Here is a 15,005-nt window from a genome sequence, read left to right on the forward strand (position 1 = left end):
CTGTTCTTCACTAGAGCTTCTGATGGTGAGGATGGATTTTGCTACGTGTATAGCACCAGGTCGCGGTCCTCAGGGTTGCCCTGCCAGGAGGTGAACAGGTCCAGATCCGGTGGCAGATAAACAGACAAGGATAAGACAAAAGAGTGGTCACAAACAAGCCGAGGTCAGGGCGGGCAGCAGACAAGCGAGGTGAGGGACAAGCCAGGAGGTCAAACAGGAATTAAACTGGATACAACAGGTTTCAGGTTCAGGAACACAGGAGAAGCTGCAGATCAGACAGCAAAGACACTGTGCTGCTGAGGTGCTTAAATAAGGCAGCCTGTTGCCAATTAATGAAATTAGTCTGAGCTAGGTTAACCCTTAGGTTGTAGATTCATGACAGTACTTCAGTGTGCACAGGGAGCATTCCTGACATTGCCCCCTCCTTAAGGGCAACCTCCGGGTGCCCAATAGGTTTCTTTTTTGTGGGTGACTGCGAAAGAAAGCCTGGATAAGTTCCATAGCGTGGACATTTTGTTCAGGCTCCCAAGAGTTTTCTTCTGGACCATAACCCTTCCATTTGACAAGGTACTGTAACAGGTTTCCTCTCTTCCGGCAGTCCACAATAGCTTCTACTTCATATTCCACATCTCCATCAACGATTACAGGTTCGGGTGGCTCTGAACTCCTACCAGGGAAGGTATTGGGAACTGCAGACTTTAACAAGGAGACGTGAAATACTGGGTGAATGCGGAATGAATTGGGTAAAGATAATTCATAGGAAACTTCATTAAGTTTCCTCTTGACCGGAAAGGGTCCAATAAACCTGGGAGCCAATTTCTTAGATGGACAGGCTAAATGGAGGTTAGTTGTAGACAACCAAACCTTGTCACCTGGTTGAAGAATCAATTCTCCCCTTCTTCTTCTATCAAAGATCTTCTTAGATGCCGTTTGTGCCTTAAAGCGGAGTTCCGGGCACAAAAACAATATTTTTTTTGTGCCCCTCCGCTAGTTCGAGATCACCTGAAAAGGAATTGGATAGTTATTTATTTTTTTTTTTTTTGTTTACTCACCTTTTAATTGAAGATCGTAAATACTCACCTCAGAGTACTTCCTCCCTCGGAGCCGCGGCTCACCCCGTCACTTCCTGTCTCGCTATGATTCCTGGGAGCTGAACGTCATTGCTCCCAGGAATCAATGCAACGGCGCCGGCCCCGCTCGTCACTTCCGGGGGACGCCGCATTCCCCTGCTAAACAGCTTCTGGGCATGCCCAGAAGCTGTTTAGGAATGCGGCGCCGCACCGGAAGTGACGAGAGGGGCCGGTGCAGGCGCATTCTGGGACAAGAAGACGCGGAAGAAGACACAGAAGAGGACCGCGCCAGCTTCAGCTGCCCACAAGAGAGATAGAAAAGCTGTGGAAGAAATTTTATAAGTAAGTATTTCTTCTAAAAGGTAAGTGCGAACCGGGATTGATCAGAGGCTAGCCGTTGTGGAATGTGCTAGCCCTGACTGTCCCGGGGGTATGTTTATTAAAAAATGACATCTGTGCCCGGAACTCCGCTTTAAGTATGGCTTCTTGCAGTAATTTGCTGTTGCGAGCAAAGAAATCAATAGTGTCCTGTACTGTGGGGACTCCAGAGTCAGAGGGGATATCGGGCAAGAAGGATGGATGGAAGTCGTAGTTTGAGAAGAATGGAGATTGTCCAGTAATGGAATGTTTAGCATTATTATAGGCAAACTCGGCAAATGGCAGCAAGGCCACCCAATCGTCTTAAACAAAGGTGGTAAAACACCGAATGTACTGTTCCAAGGTCTGGTTGGTCCTCTCGGTCTGCCCATTAGTCTGTGGGTGGTAAGCAGAAGACAAGGATAATTCAATCTTCAACAGACTGCATAATGCTTTCCAGAATCGGGAGGTGAACTGCACCCATCTGTCAAAGACAATATTTGCAGGTACCCCGTGAAGCCTAACAATCTCTTTTATGAAGACTTCTGCAGTTTCCTTGGTGGAGGGAGTACCCCTGAGGGGCAAAAATGGGCCATTTTAGACAATCGGTCCACAACAACAAAAATGGCAGAGCATCCCTTAGAAGGAGGAAGTTCCACAATAAAATCCATGGCAATCATCCTCCACGGTCTGTCAGGAACTAGAAGTGGTCTAAGGAGGCCCCATGACTTACTTCTCACGGGCATGCTTCGGGAACACACAGCACAGGAAGACACGTAGTCCCTACAACTTTTTTCCAGGTCGGGCCACCAGAATGTACGCTGCAGCAAGTCAAGGGTCTTACGGACTCCAAAGTGACCTGCCAAGGGATGGTCATGACAAGAACCCAGGACCGACATTCGGACATCTTCTGAAGATCTTGTCCCCAAACCATAGCAAACCTTAGGTACCAGAGAAATTTCAGGAAGACAGGGAATACTCACAGAAGCCTGTTTAATAAGAGCCATCAGATTAGTTAATGGAAGAAGAAAATTACCTTGAGACAGGATAGTGTCAGGTACAGGAATTTCCTTAGGGTCATCGAACATGCGGGAGAGTGCGTCCGGTTTGACGTTCTTGGAACCAGGTCGGTAAGTAATATGAAAGGCGAACCTCGAAAAGAACAGAGCCCACTGTGCCTGGCGTGGTCTCAGCCGTTTGGCATATCTCAAGTATTCGAGGTTCTTGTGGTCGGTGAAGATAAGGATGGGATGTGCTGCCCCTTCGAGTAAATATCGCCACTCCTCGAGTGCCACCTTGATGGCCAAAAGTTCACGATTGCCCACATCATAGATTCTCTCCGCTGGCGAGAGTTTGCAGGAAAAGAAGGCTACAGGGTGTACCAAGTCTTTAACTCCCTGTCTTTGGGAGATAACAGCCCCTACAGCCACTTCTGAGGCATCCACCTCAAGGAGGTAAGGTAAGGTGGGATCAGGGTGTCTCAGGATAGAAGCAGGACTGAGAAGGTGGTCTGGGCTTCAGGGGACCAATGGAAGCGAATGTTCTGCTTGGTAAGCTGTGTGATAGGGGAGATGATGGTAGAGAACCCCTTAATGAATCTCCTGTAGAAATTTGCAAATCCCACAAAGCGCTGCACCCTTTTTTTGTCAGATGGAGCCGGCCAATCCAGGATAGCTGAAACATTTTGAGGATCCATCCTAACTCCTTCGGTGGATATGATCAGGCCTAAGAACTGGATGCTTTTCTGTTCAAATTCACATTTCTCGGCCTTAGCATAGAGTCCATGTTGGCGGAGGCGGCCGAGAACGTTCCTGACGTGCTCCCGATGCTGGTCCAGAGATGCAGAAAAGATTAAAATATCGTCAAAATAGACAATTACGAAGGTGACAAGCCAGTCTCTGAAGATGTCGTTTACAAAATGCTGGAATGTAGCCGGGCATTGCAGAGGCCGAAGGGCATCACCAGGTACTCGAAATGCCCAAACCTTGTACGGAACGCCGTTTTCCACTCGTCCCCTTCGCGGATACGAACCAAATTGTACGCCCCACATAAGTCTAATTTGGTAAACAAAACAGCAGACCTTAATCTCTGAGAGAGTTCTGGAACCAAGGGGAGAGGATAGCGGTTTTTAAATGTGACTTTATTCAACTCTCGGTAATCCACACAAGGACAGAGAGAGTGATCCTTTTTTTCTACAAAAAAGATTCCTGCTCCTGCTGGTGAAGTAGATGGGCGGATGAAACCCTTCTTTAAGCTCTCGTTCACGTATTCCTTAAGAACCTCCAACTCCCGTTCTGATAATGGGTAGATACGACCAAACAAAATCTCGGCCCCTGGAAGCAGCTCTATAGGGCAATCATAAGGACGATGAGGGGGAAGGGTCTCAGCCCCGCGTTTGCTGAAAACGTCCAGAAAATTATGATAAGCCTCAGGCACAACAGAGCATAAATCTGGATCAGATTCTAGGCACAGCAAGGCTATGGAGGAGCTGAGAGAGTCAGGCAGGCAGGAATTCAAGCAGTAGGTAGACGGGAACTTGATGACTCCAGAGGTCCAGTCGATTTGGGGGTTGTGTGCCTTCAACCAAGGTAACCCCAAGATGACTGGAAACAAGGGGAACGCAATAGCGTCTAAGCTTATTAGTTCCTTATGGTCACAAGAGGAGATCATGAGGAGAGGAGGAGTCTCCTGGGTCACAGGTCCGGAACTGATGTGGGAACCATCAGCCAGAAGATGGTAAGTCTTTGGGTCTTGGGTTTAAGTGGAATACCCCATTGAACAGCGAATGACAGGTCGATAAAGCAACTACATGCTCCGGAGTCAATAATCGTGGTTACTGGTATGGTACCTCCTGGAAGCTGAAACGAGACAGGGATGGCTAGGTGAGAAGCACTGGAAGCAGATGCTGGACCACTGGATGGGGAGATGGAAAGGCACTTACGTAGCTTCACAGGGCAGGAGCGCATGTAGTGACCGGCTTCTCCACAGTACAGGCAAAGATTGTTCTGTCGCCGGCGGTGCCTTTCTTCAGTAGACAGGGCAGGTCTCCTAACGCCAAGCTGCATGGGTTCTGGGACATCCGTAGCGAGGTTAGCAGGAGCAGAGCTGGTAGGAAACGGATTAAAGGACGGGACGTGTACCGGGGCCGCGAACCGCGGCATCATCCAGGCCGGACGAGGCTGCTGGGTGGAACGTTCTGCACGGCATTCCCGGAGCCGGCGGTCTATCTGGATAGCCAAATTTATTAGAGTCTCTAGGGTGTCAGGAACCCCAACCCGGGCTAGCTCGTCCTTCAGCCCTTCAGACAGACCTAAACGGAACTGATGCCGTAATGCAGCGTCATTCCACTGGGTGTCGGAACTCCAACGCCTAAAGTCTGTTATGTAGTCTTCCACAGCTCTTTGACCCTGCTGAAGCGCGTACAGAGCAGCCTCAGCGGTGGAGGTTCGCTGAGGGTCGTCATACAGCTGGGCCATGGCACTGAAGAAAGACAATAAGGACTCCAGATGAGGACTGCGCTCTTCAATAAGCCGATGAGCCCAAGACTGTGGTTCATCCAGGAGCAGGGAGATGACACTTTGGTAGCCTCCAAGGAAAAAGTCTGAAGTTGCAGAGAGAAATATAATTCACATGCGTTGCAAAACGCCCTGAACTTGCCTCGGTCCCCTGAGAACTTTTTCGGGTGTAGGGACCCTGGGGTCGGATGGCAACATCACTACCGTGGGACCTGGAGTAGGTTCTGCTGGTACTGAGGAAGAAGAAGCTGTTGTCACAGGGGGGTTCCCAGGTGCAGAACGCATCCATTTCTCCAGATGCATGTAGCCCTCCTGAATGGTCTTCACGGCTTGAGATAAAGTTGCGAGATGCTGGCAGATCTCATCCAATGGTGTGGCCCCTCTTGCAGGCCGCGACATGGCTGTCTGATACTGACAGGACTCTGGAGGTGAGCCTGATGTGCAGATGGTGGCCTCTAGCTCATTGAGGGATGGAGCACAGACAAGTCACCTAGGCAGTAGATGCAGGCTAACCCGATGTGCGGAATCTAAGTGCCAACCGGTCTTCGCCAGAGCCTCTGATGTTGAGGATGGATTTTGCTGCGTGTATAGCACCAGGTTGCGGTCCTCGGGGTTGCCCTGCCAGGAGGTGAACAGGTCCGGATCCAGTGGCAGATAAACAGACAAGGATAAGACAAAAGAGTGGTCACAAACAAGCCGAGGTCAGGGCGGGCAGCAGACAAGCGAGGTGAGGGACAAGCCAGGAGGTCAAACAGGAATCAAACTGGATACAACAGGTTTCAGGTTCAGGAACACAGGAGAAGCTGCAGATCAGACAGAAAAGACACTGTGCTGCTGAGGTGCTTAAATAAGGCAGCCTGTTGCCAATTATTGAAATTAGTCTGAGCTAGGTTAACCCTTAGGTTGCAGATTCATGACAGTACTTCAGTATGCACAGGGAGCGCGTTCCTGACACTGCTGCTCCGATGCCTGCTACTTGCCTTTGGTCCCAGTGTTGGGACATGTGCTGGAATGAGGGCATGTATATGTAGGAAGACCTTTCGGGACTTTCAGGGTAGAAGCACAATGGAGCGTCCAGAGGCCGCTCCTCAAGGGGGAGAACTGTCAGTGGGCATCCCTGGGGTCATTGGTGGGCTTCCCTGGGATCATGGGTGGGCATTCCTGGTGATTCTAGTGGCACCCCCCACAAGGGTCTGCACTGGTAATCAATGCTCTGATTACCAGTACAGACCCCCCCTGTCAGGAGAGCCGCAGATCGTCTCTTCTCTACTTGTGCCTGTCAGGCACGAACAAAGGAAAGTCGATCAACGGCTCTTCCTGTGTACTATGTGACAAGCTGTGCTTGGACACAGCTGGTAACATGGTAAAGAGCCTACGTCAGTAGGCTCTTTACTGAGATTAGAGATGCGGTGTGTCAGAGTGATCGGCCGATCTGCCGAGCGCATTATCCTACCGCCGTCATATGACGTCCGGTCAGGATAATGTAACCACCTTCCCGTCGTCAATTGCCTATAGGGCGGGCGGGAAGTGGTTAAACAGTTCTTGTCAGGATCAGTGTCATTACGTGGGTCACCTCCTGGTGGCACTGCTGTTCCTGGAACTGAAGGGCGCAGTTTCAGGGCCCACCAACGGGTATCTCTCAGCAGCTGTACTGTACTTTTAATTAGGCTGCACCTGAGGAGGACTGCTGAGGGAATATAAGCCCGCTCTTCACTGAGGTTCAGTGCTTCAGTATTTTATCTGCTAGCCATGTCCCTGTCTGAACCTGATCGTGAAACCTGCATCCTGAAACCTGTATTCTGATCCTGAGTCCTGTTCCCTGTACCCTGCTTCTTGTACCTGGCTTCCTGCTTTCCTTGTCTCCTGTCCCTGTCCTGTCCTCCTATTGTTTGCTCCATTCTTTTGTATATAGTTTGTTAGGTTCTATTGGGGTTTTGTACTGTTATCATTCATATTTTGTTTATTTGTTTATGGTCTACTGGTGTTGGTATTGGAGTGTGTCATTTTGCTTAATAGACTTATTTACACCTTAATCCATCTGGGTCCTGATTCCTTGGTGCAGCCACCTGATCTGATCACCCTTGCTGGATGCCTGCATGTGGTATCACTAACAGTTCTTTAGTCCTCAGCAGCACCTAGGGCTGTTAAGTTTAAGCAACCATCTACAGCGTCTCCATCATATGGTGCATGATTATCTAGGGGCAAGAGCAGACTTGGAGACCTTTCTATGTGAGCATCCACTGGGTTACTGGGTCTTGGACCACTGGCCAGAACTTGCTAAATATGCAATGGAGCTACTGGCCTGTCCTGCTTCCAGCATGCTTTCCGAACTGACGTTCAGTGCTGCTGGAGGTTTTGTGACGGACAAAAGAGTGCATCTGTCCACAGACTCTGTTGACCAGCTGACTTTTATCAAAATTAATCAGTCCTGGATTAACAGCAATTATCAAGCCCCTGATGCTGATGTAACTGATTGAATTTGCAAGGGGTCTGCCATAAAACTTGATTCTGCAAGCTTCCAACAATGTTTTTGGTTTAGGTCACCACCAACCCCCAAGGCCTAATTTTTCTGCACTTGTATGACAGGTGCATATAATTTACATTTTTTTGTAATTTTTAACAGCAGGCCTTGTCCTTGTGCCCCCTGCGCCCAGCAAGAGTAACTGTGAGGGGTTCAGGCATCACCAACACCAAAGGCCCAATTTTTGCGCCTGTATGACAAGTACATTTCAAATTTGTATGGAATTCTTACCAGCATGTCCCAAGAGTAACTGTGAGGGGTTACGGTGTTCAGGCACCACCAACACCAAAAGCCCAATTTCAGTTTAATTTCCTGCCGATACTAACCTTCCAGGTCCCCATCACTCCAGCAGGTTTGCATAACCGACACCAAATCTTGGCCAGGTCAGATAACAGCACAGCGCCCCCACTAGATTACTGATAAGAACACATACAACACTTGATCTTTGCCAATTTCAAATTGGTATGGAATTTTTACCAGCAGGGCCCGTTCCTGCGCCAAGCAAGAGTAACTGCGAGGGGTTGCGGTGTTCAGGCACCACCAACAACCAAGGCCCAATTTTTCTGCACCTGTTTGACAAGTACATGCGATTTCAAATTTGTATGGAATGTTTAGCAGCAGGGCCCATTCCTGCGCCCAGCAAGAGTAACTGCGAGGGGTTACGGTGTTCAGGCACCACCAACAACCAAGGCCCAATTTTTCTGCACCTGTATGACAAGTACATGCGATTTGAAATTTGTATGTATATTTGTATATGAAATTTTTTCCTTTATAAATGTCAGTATGGCTGCAGCAGGCTACATACATCATACAGATGTGCTACTTTACAGGTACATTAAGGGGACCCCCCCAGGCACGATATTTGAAAGAATTTTCATTTTTATATTTTCACTTTAAGCCTCATTAAAATCAGTAAATCACTGCTCCTTTAAAAACGAATGTCTTTAAAAAAATGTTTTGCATTGCTACATGTACCCGGACCCTATACACTTTTTTAGGCAATAACTTGCATTTAAGACTTCAAAATGAGGATGTTTAATCTCTGACATTCGATAGACTTCGATAGTTCGATAGACTTTCCCCTGTTCGTGGTATTCTGGTGCGAACCGAACAGGGGGGGGGGGGGGGGTGTTTTTCCAAGTATGGACTTGTAGCTGCAAATCATGGACTTCCTGTCTTTGTGGTTTACTGCCAATTATGGACTTTAAGGATTATTTGCTTCCTCTGTGATTTGTTGGCAAATATTGACTCTGTCTCTTTGGACTCTCTGAGGTTATTCAGGTATGATTACCTTAAAGGCACTAGAACACCTCTTTGCAGGAATGTGTATGAGAGGCTGCTTTACAAGAAATGTTTCTGTATGTTTGCCTTTTTCAGTAATTACTGTTAACTGTTAATTGTCTGAAGTCCCTCAAAGGGGTGCATGCTAAAGAAAAGGGTTTACAACACAACAAGGGGACTGAGCTAGGGGAAGATACAATACAGTTGTCTAATGCACAGAGTACTGTCCAGTGGAAGTTAATTTTCAGTGGAAGTTAATAAGAACTAGGAAACCAATCAGCAAGGAGACAGGTTACTGGCAGGGGTGGCAGTTCCTCTGGTAGTGGAGGAGGTTAAGTGCTTGGCACCTCCACTGGCAGCTGTCCCCCCACTCATTAGGAATGGACCTGAAGCACAGAGTGCCTAGAGTTCCAGTCTGGACTTATGGAAGAGAGTGTGTAGATGGGTCACCTGAGAAGAGAGCAAGTACAGAGACAGAAAGAGAGAAAGAGCCAATTTCCTGTATCCTATAGCAACAATGGGATGTGTCACATGAATGACTGCATTGGTAGAGCCAGGTACAGGCTCAGCAGTACCAGCCTCAAAATTCTGTACACCTGGGAGTGGTGTCATCTAAGCATGAGAGTCTCTAAAGTGTACAAGTGTCATCAGAGTCAGCACATAGAGCAAAGGCTTCACAGTGTACAAGACGCCATGATGAGTAAAAACACTGATAGGTGAAATTGTACATGCATATACCTGTTAAGCAGGATGCAGTGGCTAGACTCTCATGGAGCCAATTTATCTTTTTTAAAACTAGGCAATTTTAAGTGGAGATGTCAGCAGCTGAACAGGGCAAATAGCAAGGCTGAAGTAGGATCCCTACAGTGCCTGTTGCAAACCCTGCTTCTTAGATAATAGGCTTGTATAGGAAAACGTTGATTGGATTATTGTGCACTGTGTTTTAACTCTGCAGTTAGGCTGGCCATACATTAAACAATTTTCTTGTACATTTTCCTTTAGATTTTGATTTACCAAAACCATATAATATGAGTTCAAACATAAACATTTGCAATCAGGCAGGCCTTTGCACTACACTGAAGGTAAATTAAAAGGACATTAAATAAGTAAATTGTATAATGCATAGCCAGCTTTAGAGTGAATTTGTGATGGAAATAAATAAAAACTACTACAAGTAGGAAGTAAATATATCTGCAACAGCTTTTAAAAGCCTGAAGTTATGTTGAAACACTTCTAAGTAGTTTGGGAGCTTGCAGCTACCTGCTGTTCCCACACATGCCTCTTGGCCCATTACTGTGATGCACTACCTCAGTCGCTGGCCAATAGGAACTGGCAGGTGGCAACTAAAAAACTTTAGCACTATGCAGGAGCTTAACTTGTCAGAACATTGCCATAAACAATTGGCCAAGAGTGCTGGGTTTTTGAACTTATTTTGTGTTTTACTTGACAGAATCTTTAATTAAATGTCATACAGGACCATTCACAGCATGATTGGTTTATAAAAACATCACCAAAAAAAAAAGGATTTTGCATACAGCAACCTGTTTCCAGTTCTCATTTTGCTAGAATACCTTAGCATCTGGCCAGCTGCTCTGGACCTTTTTTCTTTCTATCCGTTTCTATACATTCGCAAGTTAATCTTTTGCCAAAGCATACATAGAAAAGTATTGATATTCTGAATACTGAGTATGTGTTACCTTTAGCATTCGGTTCATTCTCAGCACTGGTTTGAATCCAAACACGACGTACAGAAGATCAAATGGCACCACAGATGCTGCGTCAAGCTGTGGAACAACACCATGCTGTTTAGTGTTCCAATTAAAAGAAACAGATGACATTATGTTTATGTACGTCTGATGTTCACACCAGGAGTCAGAGCAGTTTAACCTAAGTCAGTCTACATTAGGTTCAAATGCTTGGCTGAATGGCCCTAGAAGCTCTTTACCAATTAAAATACTTCCATTCATAAATTGTCATATTAGTCCATACTGAGATTTATGCCTCAGAACAAAAAAGTCAATTTTATTCTAAAAATAGAGAAGTTTTTTGTTGAAGGTGTGTTACACATAAACCTGATTAATAGGACAGTGCAGAATAGTTAGGGCATGGGCAGAAACCCATAACATTAACATCAGACATATTTAGCCTTTATTAAGTTTATAGCAGTTAGAAATATGGAATGATTGCTGATTGTTTCTTCACTTTTTCCTTGCTCTCGTAAACACATGTGACTTGTTCTAGGGTTACTAGACCATTATTCTGTGTTCTACTCTACTGTAATAACTGTACCTAAATCACATAGGTAATATAAAACAACACCAGCTTCATCAGGTAAAGCTCCAGATGAATATTTGCTTCCCCTCCATATTAGAACTTTACTCCTCTACAATAAACCTCTGTTTCCCCACAAAGCCTCTCTAGCCTGCATTGTACTCCTTTTTAAATGCCCTTGCTGACACTGCTCACCTTGCCTATGTCCACCCAACCCTACATACTGAAACATGCAATGGTTTTAGGTTTTGCATTTCCATCTTCAGCCAATAGTTTTGGTTCTCAACAGGTATCTTCAATCAATGACACCTTTGTCTCTCAATATGATAGTGAACTTTTGGTGGTGGACTTCAGTGGAAAGTTTCTGCTGAAAGGCTGCCATAATTTGCATAAAGTATTCATAAAACCAATGCATACTATTCTGTACTCCTACTTCTGGACCTTTCTGCTGCCTTTGATACGGTTGACCATCCCCTCCTCCTCAAAAAACTCCATGCCTTTGGTCTCCGTGACTGTACTCTTCACTGGTTATCTTCCTACTTATCCAACTGCACCTTTAGCGTTATGTACAATTCTACTTCGTCCTCTCCTCTTCCCTTCTCTGTTGGGGTCCCCCAAGGCTCTGTTCTTGGACCCCTCCTATTTTCAATCTACACCTCCTCTCTGGGTCATTTGATAGCCTCCCATGGCTTCCAATACCATCTCTACGCTGACGATACCCAAATCTATCTATCTATCCACCCCTCAGCTCTCTCCCTCAGTCTGCTCACATATCACTAATTTACTATCAGATATATCGGTCTGGATGTCTCACCACTTCCTCAAACTCAATCCATCCAAAACCAAGCTTATAATTTTTCCTCCACCACGCGTCCCTGATTTCTCTGTCAATATCGATGGCATTACTATCAGCCCATCCCCGCATGCCAAGGTCTTAGGTGTTGTCCTGGACTCTGAACTCTCCTTCAAACCCCACATTCTATCGCTGTCCAAATCTTGCCGCCTCAGTCTTTGCAACATCTCCAAAATACGCCCCTTTCTAACCAAAGACACAATAAAACTCCTAGTTCACTCCCTGGTCATCTCGCGCCTCGACTACTGCAATTCCCTTCTCGTTGGCATACCTCTAAACAGGCTATCCCCCCTTCAATCCATCATGAATGCTGCCGCCAGACTCATCCACCTTACCAATCGCTAAGTGTTCGCTGCTCCTCTCTGTCAAGCCCTCCATTGGCTTCCGCTCACCCAACAAATGAAATTCCAAATACTTACAACATCTTACAAAGCAATCCACAGCTTAGCCCCTAGCTACATCACCAGCCTCGTCTCAAAATACCAACCTAATCGCTCTCTTCGTTCCTCTCAAATCCTCCTGCTCTCTAGCCCCCTCGTCACCTCCTCCCATGCTCGCCTCCAGGACTTTTCCAGAGCCTCTCCAATCCTATGGAACTCCTTACCCTTATCTGTGTGATTATCTCCCACTCTATTAGCTTTTAGGTGATCTCTGAAAACCCTCCTTTTCAAAGAAGCCTATCCTACCAACCGCTAACATATGTACCTCCATTTTCTCCATCAACCCATCCCCCACGGTATTGCCTTTTGTTTCACTTGACCCTCCCTTCTAGATTGTAAGCTCTAATGAGCAGGGCCCTCTAGTTCCTCCTGTTTTGAACTGTATTGTAACTGTATCGTCTTCCCTCAAATTGTAAAGCGCTGCGCAAACTGTTGGCGCTATATAAATCCTGTACAATAATAATAATAATAAATTTACATGGCGATATTACAGCTGGGGATACTTGCAATGGTATAACTGAATGGCACACGACCTTGCAAATTTAACTGTGCCATTGACTGTAACCAGTGGATATATTAGGAGCTTAAGGGATTACATTGTAAGTGGGTGATGCCGTACTTTGAGCTGAAGGCAGTTAAGCACTAAAAGGGGGCAGAATATCAGCATAAACTTTGCCTAACAGAACCCTGTGCTTCCACTTTGCAGCACTTTGCAGTAATTGTTGCCAACTTCCCAAGTCTTTTTTCTATAGACTTTTCCTTTTTTTACTTCCCAAGTCTTATCCTATAGACAAAAATTACAATATCATGAATCCATTCTTACCTCCACTAGTAACTACATTTTTCCTTACAATTCTTTAGAATTATGTTAGACAGATTATTTAGGGGTTAGAGAATCTGGCATTTTTAATGAACTACTTTGCCAAGTAGGTTGGGAATGAACATACCTGATTTCTACCACCCTAGGCCTTCCTAAATGCAACCACAGTGGTCCTGGGCTCACAGATGAGCAAGGCCCAGAGACCGGTAGTGGGGATGTTTGCACAGCCAAGGTAGAAGTGATTACATGGCTGTATAGCAATTCCATGTACAGTACAAGATTAAACTAAACAAACCAAAGGTTGTAATAGCTATGTCTATGGCAGTGCAAAGGTTACTCAAGTCCATGATTCGATCGGTGACCACACACACTGGTTACCAATCAAATCATCCATGCCCTCCACAACAGTCCAGTGTACCCCATGGATCAGGGCCATCTCTAAGGGTTGCTGCAGCTGCAAACAAAAAAAAATTAGCAAATGTTCTCCCTGCACTGGGCACTTGCCAGGGGAATGTTTTTTTTTTTTTTTTTTATAGATGGTGGGTGAGAAGAGGTTAAGCAATATCATACATTTGATTTTTATGTATTTACAAAATTACAGATCTGGTCTAAGGAGTATTTTTATTATAAGTAAAACAGTGGAAAAAAAACTGCTTCATCCACCTTTTAACATGGTATACAACAAAGCTAAGTACATGTCAGTCTGGGTACCTGTGGTTGGTCTTTTAGGACCCTAGTAATGCCCCTAAGTACATGCTTTCAATAATAACTTCTTGTATCAGCTTCTTTCATATTAAAATACTGTCATATTTTAACACCATTTTGACATGAGAATTACCTTGAACTTTGTGGATTCATAATAATGTTTACTTGTTTGTTTTTTCTCGGCCTAGAAAAAAAAAGTAAGTTGTTATCAGGCCACTGCACTTTACATATATAAGTAGATTGACATTTTCACAGTCAATAAAGTCAGTCTGTAAAATAATGAAGCCTAGTGCAATTACTTGGAGACAGAAAATGTAGAATGACACATCCGCTCTCATGATATCAGCCTTTATTACTGATTGCTTTTGACATTCGTTTAAGCTCACCCACACATCCAGCCTTATTCATTAAGGTGCTGCAATGCATTAAGGTGGTTTTCACAGAATAATGTCTCTTCATGGTTTGGCACCATCTGTTTACAACTTTTAAACTTACTAAATTTCAGTGTGCTATAGTGATACCTACCTAGCCATACTGCCACAGCTATAGACACTTGCTTGCACAAGTTAACACTTGGAATATAGTATAAAGTAGTATAGAAGTATTAACCAAGTCAATTTTGTAAGATTACATTCACACAGCCTTACAGGGAGAATCTGTCAATTGTCGTTGGTGGTTCTAAATTCTGCTTGCCCTTTCTATTTACTATGCACTTTTTTGTCAAAGATTTATTGAACAAGCCGAAGTTGGAAGCTGATTGGCTGCCATGAATAGCTGCACTAGATCTTGCACTCTGAAGTTTGAGTAAATTAACCCCTGTGTGTCCAGGGTTGCCATTTCTGTGGAGTCCAAGCCACACACAACTGCAGTAATTATGCCTATGATCACTTTAAACACATCCTAGTGATTCAAAACAGAGCATTACTTGATTGATAATTTGGCAAGAACAGAAAATGCAAACAATGCCCTATTTAAAAACACGCAGGTAAAGTAGTATATCTATGGGGCATGGCCGTACAGGGCATGTGAGCGGATCGGTCTCATGGAGCTCCTGCACTGCATCCTGTATTTGGTCATTTCCCTGGCCTCGTACGGATCTGACAACACCATCAACTGCTGCAGCGGGCTCCCCTGATTACACCGATACCTCGGGTGTTCAGATCACACACCGC

At 45.4% G+C, this 15,005-nt stretch overlaps 1 protein-coding gene across 1 annotated transcript in view; it reads right to left on the reverse strand.

The window, feature by feature from the left end:
• The window catches only part of CNGB3 (cyclic nucleotide gated channel subunit beta 3), a gene marked incomplete at its 5' end in the record, with an annotated part of 244,413 nt that overhangs the window by 183,719 nt on the left and 45,689 nt on the right, over positions 1–15,005 (reverse strand). The window contains 2 exons of the mRNA XM_082259003.1: positions 10,442–10,528; positions 13,967–14,017. Coding sequence (XP_082115129.1) covers positions 10,442–10,528; positions 13,967–14,017 — 138 coding nt within the window. The remainder of the gene's footprint in view (positions 1–10,441; positions 10,529–13,966; positions 14,018–15,005) is intronic.

This window comes from Pelophylax lessonae, assembly GCF_965119305.1.
Source record: "Pelophylax lessonae genome assembly, chromosome: 5".
In the NCBI taxonomy this organism is placed as follows: domain Eukaryota; kingdom Metazoa; phylum Chordata; class Amphibia; order Anura; family Ranidae; genus Pelophylax; species Pelophylax lessonae.